General features: G+C 44.7%; 3 protein-coding genes across 7 annotated transcripts; 1 reads left to right on the forward strand and 2 right to left on the reverse strand.

The window, feature by feature from the left end:
• Positions 1-298: 298 nt before the first annotated feature.
• On the reverse strand, positions 299-10702 carry prpf4 (pre-mRNA splicing tri-snRNP complex factor PRPF4). Of its 2 annotated transcripts, XM_085283240.1 has the most exons (16): positions 10573-10593; positions 10352-10453; positions 8051-8237; positions 7663-7849; positions 7415-7502; positions 7255-7334; positions 3045-3138; positions 2826-2920; positions 2651-2709; positions 2062-2185; positions 1886-1975; positions 1550-1672; positions 1037-1144; positions 761-879; positions 572-678; positions 299-494 (listed from the first exon to the last, which is right to left on the reverse strand). In XM_085283240.1, exons 3-16 carry the CDS (start codon positions 8220-8222, stop codon positions 408-410), a joined length of 1533 nt encoding a protein of 510 aa, XP_085139366.1. In that variant the 5' UTR covers positions 8223-8237; positions 10352-10453; positions 10573-10593; the 3' UTR covers positions 299-407. The 2 variants fall into 2 exon arrangements, with proteins under 2 accessions (XP_085139366.1, XP_085139365.1); XM_085283239.1 differs by lacking the exon at positions 10352-10453 and having other exon boundaries at positions 10573-10702.
• Positions 10594-12440, forward strand: cdc26 (cell division cycle 26 homolog). Of its 2 annotated transcripts, none has more exons than XM_085283241.1 (3): positions 10594-10734; positions 11968-12066; positions 12200-12440. In XM_085283241.1, exons 2-3 carry the CDS (start codon positions 11986-11988, stop codon positions 12410-12412), a joined length of 294 nt encoding a protein of 97 aa, XP_085139367.1. In that variant the 5' UTR covers positions 10594-10734; positions 11968-11985; the 3' UTR covers positions 12413-12440. The 2 variants fall into 2 exon arrangements, with proteins under 2 accessions (XP_085139367.1, XP_085139368.1); XM_085283242.1 differs by lacking the exon at positions 10594-10734 and adding an exon at positions 10770-11054.
• A 1279-nt stretch (positions 12441-13719) lies between these two features.
• On the reverse strand, positions 13720-24275 carry fer (fer (fps/fes related) tyrosine kinase). 3 transcript variants are annotated; one of them, XM_085283238.1, is made up of 20 exons: positions 23994-24275; positions 23082-23210; positions 21179-21310; positions 20910-21083; positions 20546-20645; positions 20273-20456; positions 20029-20166; positions 19835-19954; positions 19455-19577; positions 19162-19363; positions 18880-18978; positions 17798-18001; positions 17546-17668; positions 17400-17456; positions 17201-17319; positions 15675-15769; positions 15477-15600; positions 15158-15312; positions 14892-15014; positions 13720-14810 (listed from the first exon to the last, which is right to left on the reverse strand). In XM_085283238.1, the coding sequence occupies exons 2-20, from the start codon at positions 23148-23150 to the stop codon at positions 14674-14676; spliced, it is 2478 nt and encodes an 825-aa protein (XP_085139364.1). In that variant the 5' UTR covers positions 23151-23210; positions 23994-24275; the 3' UTR covers positions 13720-14673. The 3 variants fall into 3 exon arrangements, with proteins under 3 accessions (XP_085139364.1, XP_085139361.1, XP_085139362.1); XM_085283235.1 differs by having other exon boundaries at positions 17798-18004; positions 23994-24274; XM_085283236.1 differs by having other exon boundaries at positions 17798-18004; positions 23965-24274.
• Between the last annotated feature and the right edge of the window lie 1498 nt (positions 24276-25773).

The raw sequence follows: 25773 nt of genomic DNA on the forward strand, positions 1-25773 counted from the left end.
TGTCTGCTTCCTTAATCACTGTCTCACTGCTCCACCTGAACCTGAAGCCACGCCCACACTGAAATGTAAACTGTCTTGTTTAAATGTCTTTGTAGGTAACAGAAACTATTTTTCTGGCACAGCACAAATAATCTGTGGCATCTTCGTGTGACCCCTGATGGTTTTGTGAATGCCTGAGGCAGTGCCGGCATTTTAATAATTTTGTTGTTAGCTAGAATTTGCAAAACAAGTTTATCTTTTTTAAAATTTGGATTTCAAGTTGGATTTCGAGGCTCATGAAAACGAATCAGCTTCAAACTTTTGAAAATTAATTTTTTTCTTTTTATTCCAAAAAGTGAAAACAAAATATTTTACTGAAAAACAAAAACAGTGTCTGGATGACATAACTCATGATGTCACTAATGACATCACTCAGACAGCCACAGTTTGAAGGTCCGATCGTAGGAACAGGTGGCGATGAGTTTCCCATCAGGTGACACGTCGACGCCCATCACCTGAAAACACAAACAGGTCAGAGATCGCCAGCAATTAGGAGCGCCCGAATGGACCAATCAGAGCACAGCGCTCATACCTTCCCCTCATGCCCAGCAAGTGTCTTCAGTGGCATCCAACCCGGATGACTCCAGACCTTCGCTGTGTTGTCGTATGCACCCGTCAACAGGAAGTGCCCGTCTGTAGCTGCAAACACAGGAAGTACGGTCACATTAACAGGAAGCAAGGTCAGTAATATTTAGTTTTGTTGAACAATAAAGTTTTTTACGTTGAAAGCGGACGGCAGACAGCAGGTTCTGGTGGGCGGGGACTGTGTAAAGGCACTTCCTGTTTCTCAGCTCCCAGACCTTACAGGTGTTGTCTCCACTTCCTGTTGCCAGGTGATACCTGAGTGGAGAAACATTATTGAAGCTGTTAATTCTGATCAAACCGTGAAATTTATCATTTTAACATGTTTACAACAAAAACAATCTCTTCACTTCCTGCAGAATCCCGATTATTGATTCGGCTGTGTGTTTTGTGTGATGCTTTGTGATTGGCTGACCCGTTGGGGGAAAAGTGCAGGCTGTAGATCTCCTTCAGGTGACCCTCAAGGAACACCACGCAGCGTCCCGTCCGGAGGTCCCACACCCTGCCAAACGCATCCAGGCCACTGATTGGACCACAGACAGAGAGAGCTGATTTGTTAGTTACAGAGACGTGCTGAGACGTGCTAGAGCAGGGGTGTCAAACTCAAATACACAGTGGGCCAAAATTCAAAACTGGAACTAAGTCGCGGGCTAACGTTAATATTTATTGAAATATATTTATTGCTCCAGATATAAGAATGAATCTTTTCTTATGGACTCAAACACGTTTTGCTGAAAAACTGAATATGGAACAAGCAAAGCTTAATACTAAACAATATATATATTAGCTGTATAACACCAGTAGGCCAGCTCTGATAGTAATTTGGTATGGCTTCGTGGGCCAAATGTAAGTAGGCTGCGGGCCAAAGTTGGCCCGCGGGCCAGAGTTTGACACCTATGTGCTAGAGGATGTTGTAGCGTTTGTTTACCCTGTAGCAGCCAGAGAACCGTCAGGGTGAAAGGTCAGGTCGTGGACACCTTTGCTGTGACCTTCCTGATGGAGGATTTCCTCCTGAACCTCCAGATCCCAGAGACGCCACGAGTAATCGTAGCTGCACTCCACACGGACAGGAAGTATGTCACACACAGAAAAAAATATTTCTGTGTTAAACTCAGAGTAAAACTTTCGAAGTAAAATGGAAAATTTTTTTAAGGAGAGAAAGTAGGTGGTGCTTAGTGTTTGAGCATGCTCTGTCTCTACACGTTACACAGGTATTTTGACTCATTACAGTAAGAATGAATATTCAGAGTAATTTCTACTTTACCAGGTTGTACCCAGGAACCGTCCTGACGGATGCCACGACACCCGAGAAACTCGCTCGCTGTGGCCTTCAATGTCTGCCACTGGCTCATCACTACAGCAACCAGAGACACAAAGCCATTAATTACTGATAGGATATGAATCAGACCCCACCCCCAGTTACCTGCCCCTTGCCCTCACCTTTCCAGGTTCCACAGCTTCACTGTGCCATCAGCAGCACACGAGGCCAAGCTGACATCTGATTGGTTAAGAGAAACTCCGGCCTGGGGGCGGAAGACGAAGGCACCCACATTGGTGTTGTGACCTTCAGCCAATCAAAGAGCAGGACAGAAAAGGGCGGAGCCTCAGACAAATGATTCACAAGTGATCAAAGTATTGATCAGTTATCATTTAAACCCTCTGGGGTCCAGCATTTTTGACTACTTTTTGATTTCACATTTAAAAACTGTTTACCTTCTCTTGTTTGGTATCATTCTTTTCAGCACAACCTCACATGTTTAACAGTTATTTTTTCATTTGACATACTGTATTAACACAATCAACACAATCGTCTCATTGTTTTGACATGCAAAACAAAACAATCGACTACACTACACAAGATACACACAACTATTTTATCGATCAATTACAAGCCCCCTTGTAATCATCATATAATGTTTGACATTTCTGTGGCAATAAATCTGAAACCTCTAATTTATCTCACTAACAACTAATCAACAAGCAATTCCAATGTAACCAACAACAAAAACAAACATTAAGCACTGCCCACCTCTGAGTGTCCGAATCAGGTTGCAGTCAGGGACGGACCACAGCTTACACAGACCGCTCCTGGAGGTGTTAGCACGTTAGCATTAGCTTCAATACAGCAGTTAAATAAGCTAACATTTACTCATGCTAATGCTAACTGTTTGCATTTTATGCTAGTAGTGGGCGGTGCTTGTTACCAGGAGGCCGTAGCCAGCATTTTGGAGTCGGGGCTGAAGTGGCAGAAGCTAATTGGTCGATCGTCCCCAATCTGACTGCAGAAGTTGTTCAGATTCTGAAGAAGCGGAAGAGGGGGTGGTTAGTGCTGCTCATGCTCACTGAGAACGAGGACATTCGCTGTGACACTCAGAGTGTTGTTTTTGGTGTGCTGCTATCTGCAGTTAATAAAATTGACTCACCCTCAGGCTCTTGTGCAGCTCTTGTTGTCGGATTGTTTTGGTTGCCTCGGTAACTTCCTTCTGAGTGCGTGCAGCCTCCAGGCGCCTCATTGCTCTGATGGACCAATCACAGAGATAAGGAGCTATAGCCAATGAGAATCAACCAACTGACATGATATTTTTATCATTTCTTCTTGACAGATCCTGGCGGCTCATTTACCAAGTCTCAAATACTTTAAGATCGCAGTGTGCGATTGTATGTATGGAAAGTCTAAGGAGTCAAACGCGTTTCTGTACAAGTGAAGACTCTGTTATCGTCCACAATAATACGGTATGAATTCCCGCAACAGGGATATTATTGCCATAGCAACACTGTGTTTAAAACTAGGGGTGCCCAGCTATGTCTGACAGCCAGAGCCGTGTGCCCACCTCCGAGGATGAGTTAGTAAATAGGAAGTTGTCTTGAATCATGCTCAATTATCCAGGTAAGTAAATCCCCCAAAAATTATTCTGTTCATCTGGACGTAGTGTTTGCAGTGGGAGAAACGTTTAGTCACTCATCCAATGATTTCTTCAGTTCAGCTGAGTGCAGGTTTCCCCAACCATATAAGCAGTACATTTGCACAATGACTGAAACTAGCCCACTGAATGAACAGCGGGCTGTGATGTCAGTTTCAGCAAAAGGGCTGAACTTTGCTGTGACACCAAGACGAAATCCCACAAGTGGAACTGATCACAGCCACAGAAACAGCCATTCAAAACTACAACATTGCAACTGCGGACGAACGTTTCCATCCCATATCAGCATGGAGGACAGGAAGGCAGTCACATCACTTAGTAATGACAACAACATTATCATCCTTCCAGCAGACAAGGGTAGGTCCACAGTTTTGCTAAACCATAAAGACTATGATGAGAACATTTTGTCACTACTCAGTAACAAAAATAGGAGGGTGAGAGATTGTCTGAAGCTGTTAGACCAAGACAATGCTATTGACCGGACCTCATACCACAGGCTATACCCAGGGGAATCTACACCAAGTCTGTATGGTTTACCTAAGATACATAAACAGAGTGTACCTTTAAGATCAATTGTCTGTATGATCAACTCGGTCACCTATAACATCTCAAAGTTTCTGGCTTTGATCCTCAACCTGTTGGTAAGCAGCTCTGAACACCACATCCAGAACTGGATGTGTCTTAATTCCACCTATTTCACATACAAGGGTCAGTATTACAGGCAGAAACATGGGTGTACCATGGTTTCCCCAGTTTCACCCATTGTGGACAACTTGTACATGGAAGAAGTGGAAAAGAGGCCTCTGTTATCCTATCCTGGAACACCACCAAGTCATTGGTTCAGGTACTCTGTGGACTAATACATTAAATTCACCAGGGAGGATATAAAAAGTGGCAGGTTAGCCTTCTTAGACTGCGAGTTTTCCATCAGTAATGAGGGACATTTAAGAGCTGATGTGTACTGTAAACCAACGCATAAGGATCTGTATTTAAGGTTTGACTCTCATCATCCACTGGAGCACAAACTGGGTGTCATCAGGACAACACAGAGCGAACACCATCACCACAGATACAGCGGCCAGGGAAGAGAAGAACATCATGTCAAGAAGGCCCTGAGTAAATGTGGTTAACCCAGCTGGACATTTGTCAAAGCTGGGAAAGCGCCTAAAGAAAGCTCCAGCTGATCAAGAAGAGGAAAACAACAACTGCTGTCTAAGTAAAAACCCTTAGTGATCCCATACTTGTCAGGAGTATCAGAACAGTTGAGATGCATTTTCTCAAAAGACTGCATCTCTCTGGCTTTTAAACCCCAAAACACGCTGCGCCAAAAATTGGTCCACCCCAAGGATCGGGTCCCCCGACACAAACAGAGTAATATAGTGTACGCTTGTTAAGTGCCGGGAGGATTGCAAGGATTTATACTTGGGGAAAACCAAACAACCTCGGGCAAAGCAGATGGCACAACACAGGAGACCTAACTCATCAGGCCAGGACTCCCCAGTCTATTCACACCTACAGACCAGTGGACACTCTTCAATGATAAGGATGTACACATCCTGGACTGGTTTGGGTGGGGAGTCGAGGAGGCCATTTATGTGAAAAGGGAAATCCATCTCTAAATCGAGGAGGGGGCCTAAGGGTACATCTTTCAGCTTCTTACAATGCTGTGATTGCAGCCATTCTGTAACTCTCTGTGAATGGTACTCATGGCCATTGATGAATGATCACTGATCATGACAATTTGCATTTTTATGATCAAGAAACTGACCTCACATTGTTTGTCAGTGGTTGTAGTTTCTGTCATTGTGCAAAGTTACTGTTTATAAGGTTGGGGAAACCTGCAGTGAGCTGAGACTGAAGAAGGTGAAAACAGCCAAAATCACATTATCGAGTATGATCAGGCTACGATGGAGGAGATATCAGCAATGATTCCACTGAATGTCGCTGGAAAACTGGTCATCTGCATGTCATGTGACAGAGCCAGTTATCACTGATGTGGTCACAGTAGCTATTAAAAAGTTTGTAGCGTCTTTACTGTCCAGTAAAAACTAAAAAGTGCCTATTGTGATTTGGCGCTATATAAAGAAAACTGCCCCTTTGAGGGCAGAGCCAGGACAAGCTGGACAGATTACATCTCTCAGCTGGTCTGGAAACACCTCGATGTTCCCCCAGATACGATAGTGGCCGCGGAGAAGGTCGGGGCTTCGGTCCCCTGTCCCGTGACTGGATCCCGGATAAGCAGAAGAAAATGGATGGAACGAACTGAATCGACCTGCACACAACATCCTGACAGGAAATTTCTCTGACTCCGAGCGTATTCAGCAATTATTTGACAGTTTTACTTCAGATTTACAGGGGAAACCCAAGCTCGGTTACTCTGCTGCTTAGATTTATTCTTTTACCCGTGCATGTGGAAAGACTAAATATAATATTACCGATTGGTTATTGGTTGTTAGGGATGGGTATCGTTTAGGTTTTATCCGATACCGGTGCCAAATCGGTACTTTTGAAACGGTGCCGGTGCTCAAACCGGTGCTTAAAGAATAGAGAACACAAAATTGGTCCAAAAACCTCTCATGTTCAGCTGTTTTTTTGTAAAAAGATAACAATGTTAGCCTTTTCTGCAGCTATAGGGGATTTATGGCATCACTCTTGGCTGGAAGCAGTGCTTAATCAATGGAAAAAACACAAACTTTGTCCAAAAACCTCTCATGTTTAACTGTTTTCCACTTTTTCTTTGGTCATTTTAGCCTTTTTGGCCAGGGTGAAGGGAGTATCTGCCATCAAACAAGAGGACAGCCGCATGTAGCTATGATGATGTTTGCTAGTTCACCTTACATGCATTAATGTAATAACGTGGTTAGCCTACTCAACGTAAATTACACACGAACAACATTAAGCTACTCACGCAGAGAAGAACGGCTGCTGCTGCATCATCCTCATCATTTCTGCTACACTGGCAGGGCTAGGGGCACGGACTCTCCTCTTCGTGTTTTTGGGGGATGTTGCTAACTCCGGGTCCAATAACAGGCAACCCACCCGCAGTAGATGTGCTCGGTGTGAGGTCTCGCAGCAAGCTATCAAATACGGCGCATTTTTCGGCTTTTAAAAAAAACGCTATGCGTCTCCAGGTGTTTCATCGGATTCGAGGTGTTACCTCCTTTGCACAGTATCACAGTATCAGCTTAAAGCACTTGTTGCAGGCTGCTGAGTTTGCATCTTTTGCTGTGAAGTACAGCCAGACTTTTGACCGCTTCGCCTTGGGCATTTTTAATCTGTAGCTCTGCTCTAAAAGAACGTACGTACCTGGGCCCGCCTACTATCCTCGGAAACGTAAAATGATTGGCTAGAAGTGTATCACAGCTCAGGAAAAAAAAAGCACCGAAATAAAGCACCGAAATGTGCGCTGCTTTTCGGTCTGGTTACTACCGTTTATGTCAGAACACACCGGTACCCATCCCTATTGGTTGTCATGGTGATATGGCTGTTCATGAAACATAAAACACAGCATTCAGTGGTGAAGGTTAAGGTTGATGTTTACGTCTTCACCAGGCGGGTTTGAGACGGAGGGATTTTTAGCTCTTTTGTCCTTCTGTGATATAAGGACTCAGTGTGGTGCCCTGCCTAGTTACTGAGAGAGGAGTCTGGTAGAAGCGGTGCACTCAGTGGTTGTCTTTGCTCCTCCTCCTCTCACGCTTTGATAATGACTCACCGGGGAAGAGAATATCTGGCCAACCAGAGCCGAGCATCCTTTAGGGAAGCGGAGCCTTCGTGGTACCATGTCTGCTGGCACTGTGATTGGTCAGAGAGAAAATGTTTAGATCATGCAGCCAGGTGTTCTGAAGCCCCACCCACACTCCAGGTCAGCTGACCTCATCCTGCGACCTCTTCGCTCGCTCTTCGTCCTTCCTGGATTTCTTCAGAGCGTCCGGACCGACCACGGACAGCACACTGCGCAGCCTGAAGACACACACACACACACTTTTACTTCCTGTCTGCTTCCTCCCTGTCACACTGACCAAGTTTGACAGGTTTTTTAATTAAATTATTGGCCCAAAATATTCCTAAGATGACTGCTGAGAGTGTTCTACAGAAGATTACAGAAGTTATTTTGCTCCACCTTTCGCGGCGGTCAGCTGGTCCCTCTCCAAATAACGTGATTGGCTCCCCCAGTGCACGGAGGCCGGCTTTCACCTCAGCATCATCAGTGGACACAGTGATCTGTCGGGCTCGTCGCCGTCGCTCAAACTCAGCAAGCGCTTCCTGCTGCCGCTCACTGACCCGCTCCTCAATCTCCAGAGTCTCCCCTGCAGGGCATCAAGGAAAAACAGAGTCAACCAAATTCCTGCTATCAATTAATCACAGATCTGATTGAGCAGATATTATTGATCACATGATTGATCAGAGCCTTGACTGTCGGCACTGTGATCAGCAGAGGGTGGAGGTTCTTCTAATTTCTAATAATTTTTAAGAGACATTTTATCAGAGAAACTGAACAAACTGCTAACCTGATGAGATGTTGATGTTTCCCGCCTCAATTCCCGCCCTGACTGCATCACTTCCTGTTGCTGAGCTGCTCGCCACATTGGCGCTCAGACGCTCCCGCTCTTTCTCCTCCAGGCTTCCATAGAAAACTCTGCTCTTCTTCACGGCCGGAGCCACATCCTCCTCATCGGACATATTGACTTCTTTTTTCTGGAGAAACAACAAAAACACATGAGGAAGATAAAGGTGACATTTTTAATGACAAAAAGAAAACTGCTCAGAAGAAAAACCTTATTGATCCATTGAGCAGCAGCAGAGTGGCTGAAACGCAAACAATCACCCTGATCAGTAATAAGTGATCAATCAGCAATGTCAATCAGACACAGTAGCAGATTCATACTATACTTGGAACACCTTTATTTTTAACTTCCTGTTTGAGCTGCTGCAACTTCCTGCTCAGCTTCACTAGCTGCTGTCGGTCAGACAGAATGACATGCTCACAATGATCAGCATCTGTTACAATGATGAAATGACCTTAATGCACCTGCTGACATGTTAATCTCACCGCAGAGCTCCACCTCACTGGCCTACAGGTGTGGGTCACAGACAGGTGCTGCACCTGAGGCATGGATTTCCTCTCATCCAGGTAACTTCAGGTTATGCTGGGTTTCTGTACTATTATGGTCAGAGACTTCCTCCTCGTGTAAATCACTGTGGTAACTGATGGGATTTACCCCAGGTTAGAGATCAACAGGTATGAAATCACGCCTACTGACCAATCACCATTCCTGGATGATCCCTCAGAGCTCTGCAGGGAGAGTTGCAGGGTGCTTTCCCTGGTCGTCAGTAGTAAATACTCAGTTTTATTCCTGTTTAAGCATCAATATCTGAGCACAAAGCCCCTTTTCCATTAGTACGACTGGTTTTCCATAACAATCAAGTACCACCTGATCTGTGTGATCGTTGTTATAGCAACGCTGCTCAGTTTCCTGTGAAGTAATTAATATCCAACATGAATGCTACAACAAAGGTGGACGTGGAGGCGACGATATACCTGCTGCTCGGTCTGTGGCTTTTCGTTAGACTCAGGGAACAGGACATTATTCTTTGTAGCCATTTCCTTTCGTTGCCTGTTTTCAAAAATGACATTTTAGATCTTCGTGAACAAGACGCTCTCATGACTCATTGAGTGACGCCACTGACCAGCCAATCAGCGGCATGCAGTCTGACGATGTCACATTTAAGTACCTGCTTGGAACCCCAGCCCGGCAGACATTAAAAAAAGTACCTGGTACCAGGTACTATGACCTGATGGAAAACCCTGGAAACTGTGGTGAGTACTAATGGAAAAGGGGCTTAAAACACCTGTGCTGTACCTGATGACCTCAGGTCGAGTCAGTTTTTAGATTTAATTTAGTCTTCTTAAACAGCAACGCGTCTGCAACTGAGAGAAAAACACTGCATTAATGTTTCTGGAGTAAGTTATGTTAAGAGTCCATTTTTAAGGTTCCTCACTGAGAGACCTGACCCACAAGGATCTGCGTGGTGGCCACACTCAGACCTGTTCCAAACACTAAGGAAAGGAGCTTCAACGCTTCCGTTGCTGAACAGACGAGACACTGGAGCATTCTTTATGAAAATGGAGGAGTCCCATAATTCATAGCGACAGACTTATCTGACCATGAAAACAATGATATAATAACCAAAGTGGAGCAGAGCATGAAAATTTTCATCATAACTTTTCCATTTCATCCACAAGGTATATATATATATTCATAGTTTTTAACAGAAGCTGTTAAACTCACAGCTGAACTCTGAACATCACACTGCTGGAAAACTACTTCCTGTTGAGTTGTTACTGCATTAAGAACAAATTTACATAAACTCTCTAAACATTAAGAACTCTATGAGCTGTTCAGTAAGTTTAAGCTTGTGAATATTCATCCAGTTGTAATACACTGTGTACCACCGTTGCGCCTCGTTTCAACGTTTAAGGCGTCTTCAGTAAATCCAGCAGACTTTTGACCTCCATCAGTACATCTGAGTCTTTGTTCTGCTTTAAAACTCCACCCTGGTTTTTCACAGGCTTTGGCACAACAACGGCCTTCGCAGAATCAGGCTGAGAACATGCTGTGCTGAATTCAAATTGGTGATTAGTTTGAAGACCGCGGACATATTTACAGGCGCCGCTCTAGGTGACCTTTGACTCCGTCCCCGTGTTAGGGTCAATGATAACGAAAACAGAACTTCGTAGTTCAGACCTCTAAGCGTCCTCCTGCAGCTCTGCACCGATCAGTAATCGCTAACTCCTCGCCGTTTCTCACCTGTGTGTTTCAGGTAAAGCTTCGCGCTCACCGGAGTCAGTGGACAGCGCGAACCCAGAGCCTCTTCAAGGGCTGAGTGTCTGTAACGTGCCGGAGCACGCGCTAACGGATGAGGGGGTAGAGCAGAGTATGGCTGATTTACGCTTTGACGTCTCTCTCACCTGTGCAGTTGAACACAGCGGCTCAGAATGCCGTTAAACCGTTCAATGAGAGAAACTTACCGGAGGAGACGAAGGACACACCGACGCGGAGCACCGTGACCCGGAAGTTCTTCCCTGAAGTGCCACCGGGTCAGAGGTTGCACACTTCCGGTGGACGCAGCAGCTGCAGAAAATAAACAGAGAGAGAAACTGCGGGAAAGAGCATTACAACTCCTCTATCAGGTACCTGCACACCTGTTCACACTGAGGGTATCCGCAAGGACTGTCCGTTACCGGTCACTGTAACGTCACTGCGACTTTACTTTAGCGCAGCTTAGCTTAATTTAGTTTAGTTTAGCTTAGCTTCTGTGAAACCCATCTGCGTGCGCACAGTGCGCATGAGTGGCGACTTAAGGAGCGGCAAGGTTAGGGGTCAGAGGTGAGACTGTTATAGATATTTCAGCAGCCAGTCAGATGAGACCATTAAATGTGTCTGTATAACCTCCAGAGCATCCTTTAGAAAAGCAAGCGAGCTAATCATGCTGCTGGTTCCTGTCTGAGCGGTAGGTGTAGTTTATTTAGTTTCTATTGCTTTAGAAGCAGTTGGACGCCCTGAGCTCCGCCCTGAGGCCCTTACCCCGGGAATCTCTCGGTTACCCTGACGTCAGTAATCAGGAGACTTCGGGAGTCAGTGTTGCTGTGGTGATAAGTTACCTGGACTCCTGCTGTGGCTTGATATCAATACGTTCACCATCAGGATCAAACACAGAGATCAAACAGTGTGATCAATGATTCTGATCACAAATATCAGGAAACATTTTTTAGATCTGGTCGATCCTAATTATTGATCTGATGGAAACGATAACTGAAGCTGATTGCTGTTATTGATCAGATTTCAGAATTAATTAAAGCTCCTGTGTCTGAGCTAATGATCTATTGAGTCGGTGTTGTTGAAAGGTTGAAAAGCCAAATGGCTGCTCTCTGGGACTCTAAGTTTAACCTTCATCACTTGACTTTTTTCCTTCCTCTGAAAACTTTTGAAGTCATCCTGCTCGATGTAGGCATCATCATGACAACAGGAGTTGTAGTTTTATTTTTAAATTACAGCCAGATGTTACAGCCTCATGATATTCACAGTAAAAACACAACAGCTTGTTTCTTTTTGTGCCACCATCAACCTCAAAGCCCGTAAGGATAAGCTAAGATAACCCTTTATTAGTCCCACACGTTGGAATTTTTTTGGTCACGAAAGCATCTGGAAATAGGAAGGGTTCTGATTGGCTACACTGACTTCAATAGAACCGTGAGATGTTTTATTTTGAAAATGTCCAGGAAATGTGTGCAGTAAATCATATTCAGCAGGTTTATAGAACATTGAACTTGGAGGTGAATCATTTTCACCATTTTCACCATTCAGTAAGCATGTCAAAAAGCAAATCTGATCACTCAATCCATGTATTGATCGTCTGCTTTCAGCCTGGACTCTAAGTGAAAATGTTGAGGAGGAAACCGACTCGTCTGGAGCTTAAGATCGACGACACTGAGGAGTTCGAGAGCGTCAAGAAGGAGCTTGAGGTCTACTCACTTTTGTACCAATCAATCAATTAATCAGTAATAGTAAATGAGAATGAATAACAATCAGTAACATCTGACACTTTAAAGGAAGTAAACTTCAAACAGGACATTATCAGGTTTTCTTTTTCTTTAGGCCAGAAAACGTCAGCGAGAGGAGGCAGAGTCGGGAGGTGGAGTGGGTGGGGGATCTGTAATTGGTGTTGATGTAATTGGGGGTGGAGCCTCTGCCTCAGCATCGTCCTCCACAGCCGCATCAAGGGCAGAGCTTATCAATGAGCGAATTGGCTACAAGCCCCACCCTAAACCGGCGACCCTGCCGACCTTATTTGGAAGTTTACAGTTTTAATGATGAATAAAGTTTGAGCAGAAAAATCTTTGGAGTTTGGAGTATCGTTTTATTTTAAATGAGCAAACATAAAGAATCTCAGAGTGAATCAGAACCCCCCCCCCCCCAGCATCATGTGACCTGGTCAGTCAGATGGTCTCCAGTAAGTGGGCCAGAGATGGAGTTCCTCGGCTTTCCTGCCTCAGTCAGGCTGGACTTTATTGACACAACAGCATCTGACAGCTGTTGCACATTCATACCAAGCTTTTCTTCACACACACAACTGTGTTGTATTCAGTCTGCATTCTTCATATTTTATTTTACCATTTTATATTTAAAATGTCTACTTTTTATCCATGACTGTGGTTGTCCAGAGACTGCCTGTTGTGTGTTAATTCCAGTTGATAAAACTATCAAGTGGAATTAAAACTATTATTTTACCGCTCTGTGCACTAAATCACCTAATTAACTGAAGAATCTGCTGCATTTAGCTCATCTTCTTAAGAAGCGCTGCATTCTGTTTTTTGTCCTTTAGACATTTTTATCACCATTTGATAAGATTTCCACGTGACCAATACAGGTGCTGTGTTGTTGTACGGCAGTGAGATGCCAAACTATGTTTATGGGAAGAAAAAATTTAGACTCATGTGTATTCATGGTGACAGGAGGCCATCTCTGGTGCTATTTGACAGTTTACATTTTTGGCTCAATTATGATCTAGTGTACAATCCACTAAACATAATTTTTTTCAAGTCTGTAAAAATTTTGAAACCAAAATGCTAAATAAGGTCCCGTTTCCACTTTTAACTCAGACGAGAACTGAGCAGTTGCTTTTTTCAAATGTATTAACATTATTTTATTTGCACATAAATGTGTTTTCTCCACTTATACTTCCTCATAAATTCTGCATTTGCATCATCTTTTTTATAATCAACTTAATTTAAATAAATACACTTCTCTCATTCAGTTAGCGCTTTATCCTAGTTATGTAAACAAGAACCATTCACCACTGATTTGATGTCCAGAACGAACCTAGTTCAGACCCTCTCCACCTTCTTCATCCAGGTTACCTGCAATGTCTTTAAAATCCAGCAGATGTTGTTCTTGAGCAACACATCACCACAGTTATGACTATCGGGCATCACCTAGGGCTCAGTTCGTTATAGCCAATTTACTCCTTAACTCACCTGCTTAAAGTCTGCATAGAGGCATGGCCTCTTTGGCTGATAGGTGAAAAGCAACTCAGTGGTGTAGCTGTAAATGCTGAACTACACCTCTGGACTGCATTTGTGCTGTTCCAGCATTTTGAATGGGCATCAAACACTGGCTTATTTTCATACAGTTTATTTTCATAATAAAGGTACAACAATAATATTTTAAAAAGACGATTAGTGTCGGAACTCAGAAAAACTTGTATTTACAGTAACAGTCAGTAGGTGGAGCTCTCAGCTCTGATGTCCAAGAAGTGATGCTTACCAAACACTACTCAAAGTTCTTTTACTCTGAACACATAGCAACCTGAAAATATACAAAGTGCTGGTGATAAAAATCCAAGCTGTTTGGTCAAAGAAACTTTCTGGGGGGAAAAAAAAAAAAAAACGCTTGTGGACGTGGTCTGTGTGATGAAACTGTGCATCATGTGCTATTAACCAATCAGCAGTGATGTGCAGAGAAACCCCGCCCCCTAAAAAAGGACGTAAACATTTTTATTTTTTAGTGTTTTTAGTTTTTGTTGGAATGCATTTTTGTTTTGTTCAAGTTAGTGTCTTCAATTAAGTTTAAACTGATATCAATGACATGTGGGCTCAGTTACCGCACGCGGTTTCTGTCTTTTAGATCTTTCAGATTTTAAGATTTTCCCAACTAAAAGCTTCTTCAGATTAATGGCAGAAATAAAAAAATTAAATTAAATAAAACAGTTTTAGTGTTCAGAGCTGATGGTCAAAGGGAAGGATGTGTGGCCGTTATAACAGAAGGGGGCTTCACATCGTTTCAACTAAAAAATAGAAATATTTGAGTTTAAAAAAGAAAAAAAAGAAAAAAAGCTTGCACAAACATTTTAGCAGCTTCTGTTTGTTTGTAGTGTTGTTATTGATTCAGTGTTTGTTTACTCTGTTTGTTTATCATTTAGTGTAGATCAATCGATCAATTACTCATTCAGTTTCTTGACTCGAGGCTGGCGTCCTTCCTGTAATGCAGTGTTTCGTGTTCTGATCTCGGAGTCTGCGATTGGCGATCTTACACTTTAAGGGAGTGTCCTCAGACTGGCCTCATCAACCTCATCACTTCTTCTTAATAGCAGCAAGGTCCCGCTGCAGCTCGGAGAACTTGGGCCGGTCCTCGGGGCTGTACTGCCAGCAGCGCTGCATCACTTTGTACACATCGTCAGGGCAACGTTGAGGGCAAGCCATCCTGTAACCTAGCAACCAGGAACACATGGTCACCACTTGATGATATCACTGATTTTGTGATGCAGCTGATTGATTATCTGAGTGTTTACCTTTCTCCACCTGTTCTCGAGCCTGCTGATTGGTCATCCCCGGGTAAGGACATACCCCCAGACTGAAGGTTTCCCACAGGAGGATACCGTAACTCCACACATCGCTCTCTGAGCTGTAACGACCTGCAGCGCCCAATCACAGCACAGCACACAATCAGCAGCCACTCTCTGCTCTGTTTTTATTAACTTCTGTCACAGACTCAACAGCTTCTTTAAAAATCAACAGGCATCTCAGGTACAGGTGTGTGTGTGTGTGTGTGTGTTACCATAGTTGAGCGCCTCAGGTGCAGTCCATTTTATGGGGATCTGTTTGAGTCCAGAAGAAGAATAAATGCCGTCATCCTCCTGACGACTCATCCCAAAGTCACTGATCTTCAGCACGCTGTTATCCCCGACAAGACAGTTCCTCGCTGCCAGGTCCCTGAGATACACACAGACACACACACATACACACACACACACACGCATACACGATGGTTAAACTCAGAAAATACTTAAACTTTGAACTCACTCCGAGTTTGATGGCAAGAACAAGTCTCTGCAAAGTTTTGACGGGTTTTATAACCCCGCCGTAACCGTGGTTACCTATGGATGCAGTTTTTGCTCTCCAGGTACGCCATCCCAGCCGCAGCATCAACTGCAAAGCGAAGCAGCTGTTTGGTCTTCAGCTCATCCTTCTTCTTTCTCAGGAATGACAGAAAGTCTCCACCTGGACTCATAAGACACACCTGTTAGAAACTGACCAATAACAATACAAGTTCACTCAATTTAAGCTTCACCCACCAGGAACGAGCTCCATGACAATGTAGATCGGCTGTCGCTGGGTACAAACGCCAATCAGCTTCACAATGTTCGGGTGGTCATACTGCTTCAGGATTCTGCAGCCAATCAGAGAGGAGCAGAGTGAGCGTTCAGCCAATCAGAGAGCAGAGTAAGTGTTAAGCCAACCAGAGAGGCCATTTTTTATATTTCTCACTCTGTTTAATTAATTTCTGAATGTGATCATCACCTCTTTCTTTGGTTAGAGGTAACTATCCCACGCTTCTCTTTCTGGAACAAACTCCTGGAGGAGGCGGGACTCTGGGCAGGTGTGGGATACTCACAGTGCCTCTGGTTCAGAGTTTTCCTCAGGCGGGTTGTCTCTGTAAGACTCGGGGTCACTGACTAAGGTCAGGTAACAGGTCAAAGTGCCCGATCCTCTCAGAGTCTTTGGGTGAAATCCAGAGAAACCTGTAGGTGTCACGGGGTCATCAGCCTGCTCTAAAAAAAAAGTGTTGGAGGTATGGAAGGTCATAAGCACCTCAATCCACCTCACTCCCCGAAGGCCAAAGGTCACTGATTGCATTGTATAAGCTGATCTAAGGCCACGTGTAATACGCTTGGCTGAAGATGAGCTGAGCGCTGAGGAGGATTAGAAGGCGGTGAAGCCTTAGCAGAGTCCTGGCAAACTTAAACAGAGAGTGAGGGGTGAATGCTAGGGGGAGCTCCTTTTTGATCCATGTCTTTAATGTCATGTAGAGTTCTGAGACAGAACCAGTGGAGCAGCAGAACTGCATGACAGATCCTTTCTTTAACACAAGGACCAAAGCTGTGATCAGGTATCACCCTGCTCAGCCTCCCTTATGGAGAAGAGATGCGATGTAGTTTTGGCCTTTCTCTGACTGTCCCATCTACAGTTTGAGACAACCCTAATGACCATCACTTCTTGGACATCAGAGCTGAGAGCTCCACCTACTGACTGTTACTGTAAATACCAAATCCAGGAGGATCTGACTGGAGGAGCGCAAGTCGACCTTGGTGTGATGAGCCTTTTTCCGGGTTTTTAAACTCACATCTTTCTGTTCCTGAGGCTGATAGATGGGTTGAACTTTCTGAACTTGCTTTATAATTTTCTCTTCTTCTCTTCTGGCACCGTGGATAATGATTCAGGGTTCAGGTTTGGCTTCCAAAGTCAAAACCGTGCCCTTAACATTCAGCTCGGACTCAGCGGGTATAGAAGAGGGTTTCCTGTTTTCCACCTTCAGGGTTTCTACCTGAAGGCGGAAAACTCTGGACCTGTTGAGATGGGAGGAGACTATGGAGGGATTACTGCTCTGGGAATACCGACATTCCAGCAGGAAAGGGAGAAAAGGACGTCTGACATCGCCCGATTAGATGCTGCCATAACAACCCAAGTTTGACAGGGAGTACACAGACAGACATTTGGGCTGTTTCCCGATATGTGGTGTAAAAACTGTTTGATTGATTTGCTACTGACTGATTTGTTGATGATGATGATGATGTTGATGGTGCTTGCATGAAGGGCTCACCTGGCCTCAGACAGAAAGCGGATCTTCAGCTCTGGAAGCAAATCCTCTTTACACGTTTTCACGGCGACCGGTGTTTTGTCTCGCTGCAGAGTCCCTTTGTACACCTCGCCAAAGTTACCCTGTAATAAAGACAGCAACGAACGACGGGAAATGAAGGCGGTGAGTGAAAGATGAGTATAAGGACAGGTAGATGCCTCACCTTTCCCAGCAGGTCCCCCAGCACCACATCCTCATGGTTCAGGATCCACTTCTTGTCCTGCAGAGAAAAAACAGCCAGTGAGCACCAAATACCATCATGATAACTAACCTCAATGCACAACTGTATGTGGGTGTAGGAGGGGCTACCTTTACAACGGGGTTTTGCAGCACGACTCCAGACTTCTTGGTAATGACTTGCTTGGTGGTGAAGTGATGCTCAATGAGCTGAGGGATGGTGGTGAAGCCCGTCCCCTCAAAACGGTACTGATTCTACCAGAGAGGGTGAGAGACATTAGCTTAACATATGAGAGAGACACACACACACACACACCGGGTTACTGTGTGTGAATATATGTCGATATATTGGATGATGAAGTGTGTGTGTGTAATCGCACGTACATCAGCATACTGGATGATGAAGTGACGTCTCTGATCGTCAGAAAAGACAGACAGGACATACTCGCCCGGTTTGCCATGGCTCTCCCTAACGAGGAAGTCTCCCTGTTGCCGTAGTAACTCCTGAGCCTCAATGCGGGGGATGGCGCCGTGGTACCACTCTTGCTCTGCTAGAGGGCGTTCCGATGTGGGGATCACATCAAAGAACTGCTGCAGAGATGCAGAAGAAGAAAAATCTCCAATATAATCTGATCCTTCCACCTCTGATTCAGACCGCCCTCTCCCCCCACCTCCTCCAGCTCTATTTGGGGGAAACCGAGGCATTTCCAAACCAGATGAGACTAACGATCTCTTAGGTGTCCTGGATCTTCTCCCAGTTGGAGATTAAACACCTTAGTAAGGATCAGCACAGCATCCACATCCCTACAGCAACCGCTCCATCAGTCACTCTTCCACTCTGCTCTCTCTGAGATACCGAAACTCCTCCAACCAAGGACCCTAAGCCTCCAATACCTAGAGTGAGAACATGGCCTCACACATGGAGCTGCTCATTCTCATTCTCTGGAGAAGCTGAAGGTGATGTGAATCAGTTGACCCGTGATGCCAGAAATGCCAATGAGAAATTCAAAGAGGCGGTGCCAAAGCCAAGTCCCTGAAATCCACGAGCACTCCCTTTGTTACCCTGTCTCTATCCGTAAAAGTTTTGAACAGCATCAGTAACAAAGGGCAGCCCCAGTGAAGTGCAGCACCACCACCACCACCACCAAGCCCTCATTGAGGCCGTACAGGGGCTGAATGCACGCAACTACGAGCTAGAAGGCTCTTACTTCCAAAGCACCCTCTAGAGGACTGCCCAAGAGATGTAGCTGAATGAGTCCACAAAGCACAGGTAAGCAAGTTGGACAAACTCCTTCCACACCTCAGTTACAGCTTTGGCTAATGCCAGAGTCACTCTCTGATTAGCTGCTTCCTGTCAGATCTATCTGGACTCCCACAGGCTAATCAAGACTCCTCCGTCCTCTGGAGGCTTCCTTCACCTCTGATTCTGTTGAGATATAAACGGGTTCAGTGTTGAAAAGTCTTACCGAGGTAGAGGAGCCCAGCATTGCTTTGGGAGATCGAATCATCCCAGCCAGAGAGTGACGAAGAGTGTCGAACCGAGATCCACGGTCCTTCACTTTGTCCTACACACACACACACACACACACACACACACACACGCGCACACACACACACACACACACACACACACACTTTTAATCCAGAGCGCTACATTCAAATGTTAAATGTGGAAAAAACGCTTGTGAAAAGGAATCTCTTCCTGTCAGTTCTAATCGATAAATGAAAACTAATAATTGAATATTTACAGTTGATCCGACAGAGCGAGTATCGTCCTCGTATGGCAGTGCGGGGGGTGGTGGTGGCGGGGGAGGGGAAGCAGCAGCATCTGCCATCTTGGCGTCGAGCAAGGCCTTCTGGGAGGCAAGGCTCGCCTCTGAGCTGCGCAGTGATTGGACAGCGTGCCGAAGCTCGAGGAGAGAGAGTTTCTGACTGAGCAGCAGGACGCAGCTGAGGGCGAGAGACACAGACAGTCAGAGACAGAGAGAGAGAGAGAGAGAGAGGGAGAAAGAAAGCTCTGACTCCACCTCCTCGCACTCACTCGCTCTTCTTCTCCGCACTCTGCTGACTCGTCTGGATTTTGTTGTCCAGGTCGTCAGCCAGCGCCTCCTTGCCCTGCAGATTCTGCTGAGTCAGCTGCAGCTCCTCTGTTGCCGACGACAACCTAAAGGCAATTAAAACAAGGGTTAGTAGCCACACCCACATACACACAAAGACAGTGGTGTAACTCCACTAAGTACACCACCCCCCATCACACCGACCCTAAAGCCAAACAGGCCAAAGCAGGCAGAGTGGTGCTCAGGACCCCAGGCAGAAATCACAGAGCTCTGCGCTCACCAAAATCAGATACTAACAGGTACTACAAGCTTTTAGTTTGGTGGGTTACGGCAAACACTGAAATGAAAGTTTGAAAAAACGCACTTGGCTCTCAAGCTTTCGGCTGTCAGCGTGTTCCACAAAATCTCATTGGCCGGCAGGTTGTCCATCTCCTCCGAAAGAGATGCGTCAAACTCCACAGTCGCCTCTGGCGTCTCCGGAGACCTAAGAGAGGTAGGCAGGTGGTTACCAGTGCAACCCGGACAAAGAGGTGTCCTGTCCAACAGGTGTGAGCTGACCTGTAGGCGTCGATGAAGTGCTGATACTCGGCAAGAGGATCGATCTGCTCAACTGCTGCCGCAATCTCCTGATGGACCTTCACGATCTCCTCAGAGAGAAGACTGCTGATCTCACAGTACTCCTCAAGAATACTTTTCCTGCACCAATACACACACAAAAAGTAGCTGACAGTACTTTTCCAGAATATTTTTACTGCAGTAATAGATAGGTATGAGATGGTATGACAGTGGTCATGTGACTCACAGGGCAAGTGTCATGTCTTCCTGCATCCTCTGCAGAGCGTCCAGCAGGGCGGGTGCGGCATGGCAGCGGTGTTCATCCTGCTGCGTCCGGGCGCTGCACACCGCGAGCACATACTGGTTGTGAAGGTTGTGGAGCTTCCCCATAGCCTTGTCATAACGGTCGCGGGCACGCTCCACCTCACGGCCTTTAATTGGAAGTGAGAGACGGTTAGGGAGGAGTCAAAAGGACAGTGTAACAAAGGACAGTGTAACAAAGAGGGTTTCAGGGACTCACCTTTGGCTACAGCCTCTCTGTATTTCTCTTTGGCGTTGCTGGCATCACGGCTCAACTGACGATACGTCACCTTCAGCTTATCCAGGTCAGTCCTGGTTACCTAGCAACCATAACCATACCGAGAAGTAACGAATGAAATCTTAACCACATGCCTATAAATTTAAATGGTGGATGACATCATAATGATTAGTTTTTAATTAATTGAAATTATTTAAAAGCTGATGAAACCTAAGAGACGTGCTCAGGTGAGCTCACTCAGTCCAACATGCTTGTAAAAGCCCTGGCGTGCTTATATTATGCACCAACAGGAAACTAACTTTTAGCTAAGGCTCTGACTCAGTCTGCTGCCCCTCCCCCTGCACACCTTGTGGATGTGGCTCTCCAGCTGCTGATGAAGACTTTGGTAGCTCTTCTTCACCTGCTGCTTGTCCCGGATCAGCGTGGCGAGACGGTGCAGTGGCCCCGAGTTCAAATCGTCGGCGTGACTTCTCATTATCCGACCCAACGCCTCCGTCTGACGAATCACCTGCGACCACGACTGGGACACACACACACACACACACACACACACACTTACTTAGACTGGTCCACATGCTTTGCCCCTCCCATTAAACCAACAACTGAGCCACTCACCTTACTCACGGTGCTGACATAGTCGGCAGTTTCTTGTTTCTCCATCTGCTGCGTCATGCTGAGCAGCAGAGAGGCATACTCTTTATCACTTTTCACCCGCAGCGTCATGAAGCGCTTCACCGTCTCCAGCAGCTAGAAGGCAGGCAGCAAGAGTGAACCAGACAAGAAGTGACGAGTGGAAAGGAGGAGGCGCAGAATAATGACATCACACAAAAGACAGGTGTTTGACACAGAATGTAGATAAAAGATGGACCTGGCCACTGTGACACACTGATTTTTGGAGTCTCAACGTTAGCATTTTGGAAGGTGCTATGTTATTTATTTGATTAAGGAAGTGACCATATTTGTCCGAGAGGGCAGATTTACTTAATGCTGTGTAATATTAAATCAAAATCTTCAAATTTCACTCTCAAAACTGAAGATCACCCTTCTCAGCCCTGTTAGTACAGTAACCTCACAGCAGCCATATAAATTAACATAATTAAAAATGCTCCTAAAGGCTCCAACAAACTTTACTATACAAACTTTAAAAAAAGTGTTATATAAACATTTGCCCTTGTACGGGTGTAATAAACCAGGAAATTATCTATAGAGACTAGGGATGGGTATCGAAAACCGGTTCTTGTTGAGAACCGGTTCCCACTGTTTCAATTCCTTGGAATTGTTTGCCATTTTTGCAAACGATTCCCTTATCGATTCCAGTCGCCCCAAATGACGTCATCACGTTGCGGAGCGTCATTTACCTCGCAGGAAACACGGCGCGTAAGCCGCTCAAAAGTTTGGTTATACTTTACGAGAACGGATGACAACAGGGCAACTTGCAATACTTGCAAAGTAGATATTTCATTTAAGGGAGGAAACACTACGAATATGCAAAAGCATTTGCTCACAAAACACGCGATGACCTTAAATGAATGTCGTGTTTTTAATTCCGCTCCGGACTCGTGAACCTCAACCCAGCAGCAGCGGTAACGTTTGCACGTCCTCTCCCGTTAATGCGGCAGGTAAATAATCAACTAACAGTGCATATTATGTTAGCGCAATCTGCCTTATTACAAGACCTGCCATTACTGTGCATTTAGGTGACCATGATGAGAGAGACAGAGTCTGGCTCAGATGCTGGCAGTTCTCGCTGCAGTCTACCGGTAGCGTCTCCTTTTAGTCCAGGATAGACGAATGTCACCGAGCAGGGACTAAGTTTGTGGTAAAAGGTTTGCACCCATTTGCTACAGCAGATGCCCCCGATTTTCGGTAAGTGAATGTGTTTAATTGTAGGCAGGGACATTACTGGATATTCTTGTGTAATTGCTACAGAATAATTTATGTTATAGTTTGTTATTGCTACAGAAGAATATTTATTTTATTATTTTACATTTACAATTTTTTTTTCCTGGGGCCCCTTTGACACCCCATTGAAGAGCCGTAGGCTGTGGATCTCTTAAGATCTCACTGTTGGGTTTGTAAGGCCATGTTACTCCTAAATTTCTATCTTGTTCAAAGAGAAGATATAAAACAAAGTTCTAAGCTAATCGACCTTAGTGTTCTCCTTTTTTAAAAATAAGAATCGATAAGAGAATCGATAAAGAATCGAATCGTTAAACAGAATCGAAAATGGAATCGGAATCGTGAAAATCTTATCCATACCCATCCCTAATAGAGACCCCAAATTTTGTGTATTAGTCTGTAAACATGTTTATTTCTGCTGCAAAGTTTTAAATGGAGGTATGTGGGGACTGACTCACTGCTGCCCCTGCTGGACATGAGAGGAACTGTATCCATCTTTAATTACAGTCTGTATAAACAGTGCCCACCACAGGTCAGACTGTGAACTGCACCCCTCTGATAGTGATCTCCGCAGGTGGAAACATGTTGAGCTCTTTGAGTATTTGAGGCTATATCAGACCTTTAACTCCCAGTCCTGCAGCTTCAATAATCCCTCGTGGGAATTCCTTAGATCCCGACCGAACCCCATCCTGGATCTCAGTCTTTGTGTTTAACAGCGTGGATTAGCGGGCACTGATAGCATGGCCGTCTATGGAGAGACAGAAATATCAGCAGGTTCATAACAAATAGATGATCTGAAACAAACTCTTCAAACCTCGACATCTCCCACAGTCACTTCTAAACCTCTGAACAAATTGAGCAGGATAGGTTTACTCTGCTAAAGCCACAGCCTGAAACCTCATAACCCATTTTATACTCTCTAACAACCCTCTAAAAACCGCTGAAATCCTCAGACACCAGAACAGGGTGATTTCACCTCCAGCACAGAAAAATTCAAACTGTCCGACAACAGAAATGAAACCATCAGGTGTGAAACACTCACTTCCTCCTTGGCTTTAAAGTGGTTTAAACTATAAACATTAGCTTCAATCTGCTAAAGCTAACTCAAAAACTTTCCAAGACTTTCCAAAACACGTTCCAAGCATATTTCCAACATCTTCACTACTTCCTTCTAGGACGCTTCAAAACTTTTCAGACTTCCTTCAAACTATCTAATCACGTCACAAAACCTTAAAACACATGAAACGGTTTAAATATAGCTTTAAAGCACTTTAAGATGTTTAAAAACTGTTTTAAAAAGTTAAAACGGCTTGTGGCACTTTAAGTTTCAAACTATGCTAACGCTAGCCGCTGCTCCCGTCTAAATTAAAGGGAAATGAAGCTAGCGTGCTAAAAAGATAACGGCAGCTTCCTTTGGAATTGCAGGAAAACTGACTTATTAACATACTAACAGCTGCTGTTAAACTTTGTTCAGAAGTCTTTAAAACTGAAGCCGAACGCACTCAGAGACCCCCTGTCCGCTTCTCCGAACCTTTTCTCCGGGTACGAAGCTCCAATGGAGCGGCGGAGGAGCGCCGGGATACTCGCAGGGGGTTCCCAGTTTTTCCTGCGCTCCTCGGACGCTTTCTGCCGCTTTAACGCACCAGGAAGTGGGTTAATGCGGCAGGAGGCTCGCTGTCCGATCACCGCGGTCCTCTGTCGTCCTTGGCCGGTATCATGTCCTCCGGTTCTTCTGGATTCTCTGCTCCGTTTCCCGGCTTCTCCAGCTGCTGTCCGGCTACCGAGCTAACGGCTAACAGGGAGGGGCTTCCGTGGGAAACGGAAGGAAGGGGGGAGGAGGGGGTCTTATTGTGTGGCTGAAGACGTGAACGTGTAACATGCGTGGGATATACGTTGGAAAGAGGAGCCGTAGGACACAGAACATCTGGATCAAACACTCCGATTTCACACACCTGGATTAAACACACCTGGGCATCATTTCTTATCGCTGCACCCTGTGGTAGAAACTATAAAAATAAACCTGAGAATGTGCACACCTGTATCTGAGCCAGGTAAGCATCTTGGTGACCCGCCAAACTAAATCTTGCAATAAAACCCATTCAGCTTGTTTAGATAGTGTCAGAAATATCCAGAGCAGCAGGGAGCCTTACCTGTACTGTTATCTCTCACTGTAGCAGGTATTAGCCCTTCGTCACTCCCCACATCCTTGTTATGAAAAACAGAGGTGGGACCAAGTCATTGTTTTGCAAGTCTCAAGTAAGTCTCAAGTCTTTATCCTCAAGTCAAGTCTCAAGTAATGTCAGGCAAGTCAGAGTCGAGTCTCAAGTCACTGGTGTAAAAGTCCGAGTCAAGTCACAAGTCTGAAACTTTGAATTTCAAGTCCTTTCCAGTCTTTAAAAAAAAAACGAAAAAAAAATGTTGCAGTTATGCTAAATGTAAATATTAGACCATGTAATTTTAAAATCTGTGTTTTTCTCAACACATGACAAAATAGTGAACTTAGAAAATATACACAAATTGTGAAATTGCACCTCTTTAAAATGCAGCTCAATTAAACCTAGCTCCAAGAATAATTTTCACCGACAGTTCTGAGATAAGCTGCATGTTATTCTTGGATGCGGTTGTAGGACCAGCTTTAAAATCGCATGACAAAAATATCATACACATTAAAAAAAACTGCATCACCAACGTAGCCTGGACAACATTTGCTAGTTAGATGAAGTCAGCTATCTCATCGTAGCATATTTATATGCATATTTATAATTATACGGTTCTTGGAGTGAGTGCATACACTCATGAAGTTTAGTAACTTCAGGTCACTGCAACAAGCCCAGGTACAGTTTACCGACGGATGGGTGCAGGACCTTGAAATGCACCGTGTAGAACGAAAGACCATCGTACGTATCATAAGTTTACCAGTCTCACAAATTGTCTTCATAAATACACATTCGTTAACCGTTTATTAATAGGACCTTTGAGCTCAACGGTAATTAATTAGTAGTGGAAATAATTTCTGGTAGCATCACAGAAATGTAGCAGTGACAATAATACTGTATGCTGTAATCGTACTGGGCAATTAGTGATACAAAAAACCTGTTTTATCCTGTGAATAAAAGTATATGTTTTTGTCAATGTACCATAATAACAGAAGCGAAACACAATATTGTGTCAGGACAATTCACTATTTATGCACAATAAACAAAGGAGCATAGCGCGACAATTTCTGTTCAGCGCCAGACTTGCTTGTAACCTATATCACCAATTATGTTAAGAAAAATGACGCATTAACTACAACAGCAGACTGACCTTTG

The sequence above is a fragment of the Mchenga conophoros genome, linkage group LG7 (genome assembly GCF_057382185.1).
Source record: "Mchenga conophoros isolate Kocher_MC1m ecotype Shallow Benthic linkage group LG7, M_conophoros_male_GT1.1, whole genome shotgun sequence".
NCBI classification, from domain to species: domain Eukaryota; kingdom Metazoa; phylum Chordata; class Actinopteri; order Cichliformes; family Cichlidae; genus Mchenga; species Mchenga conophoros.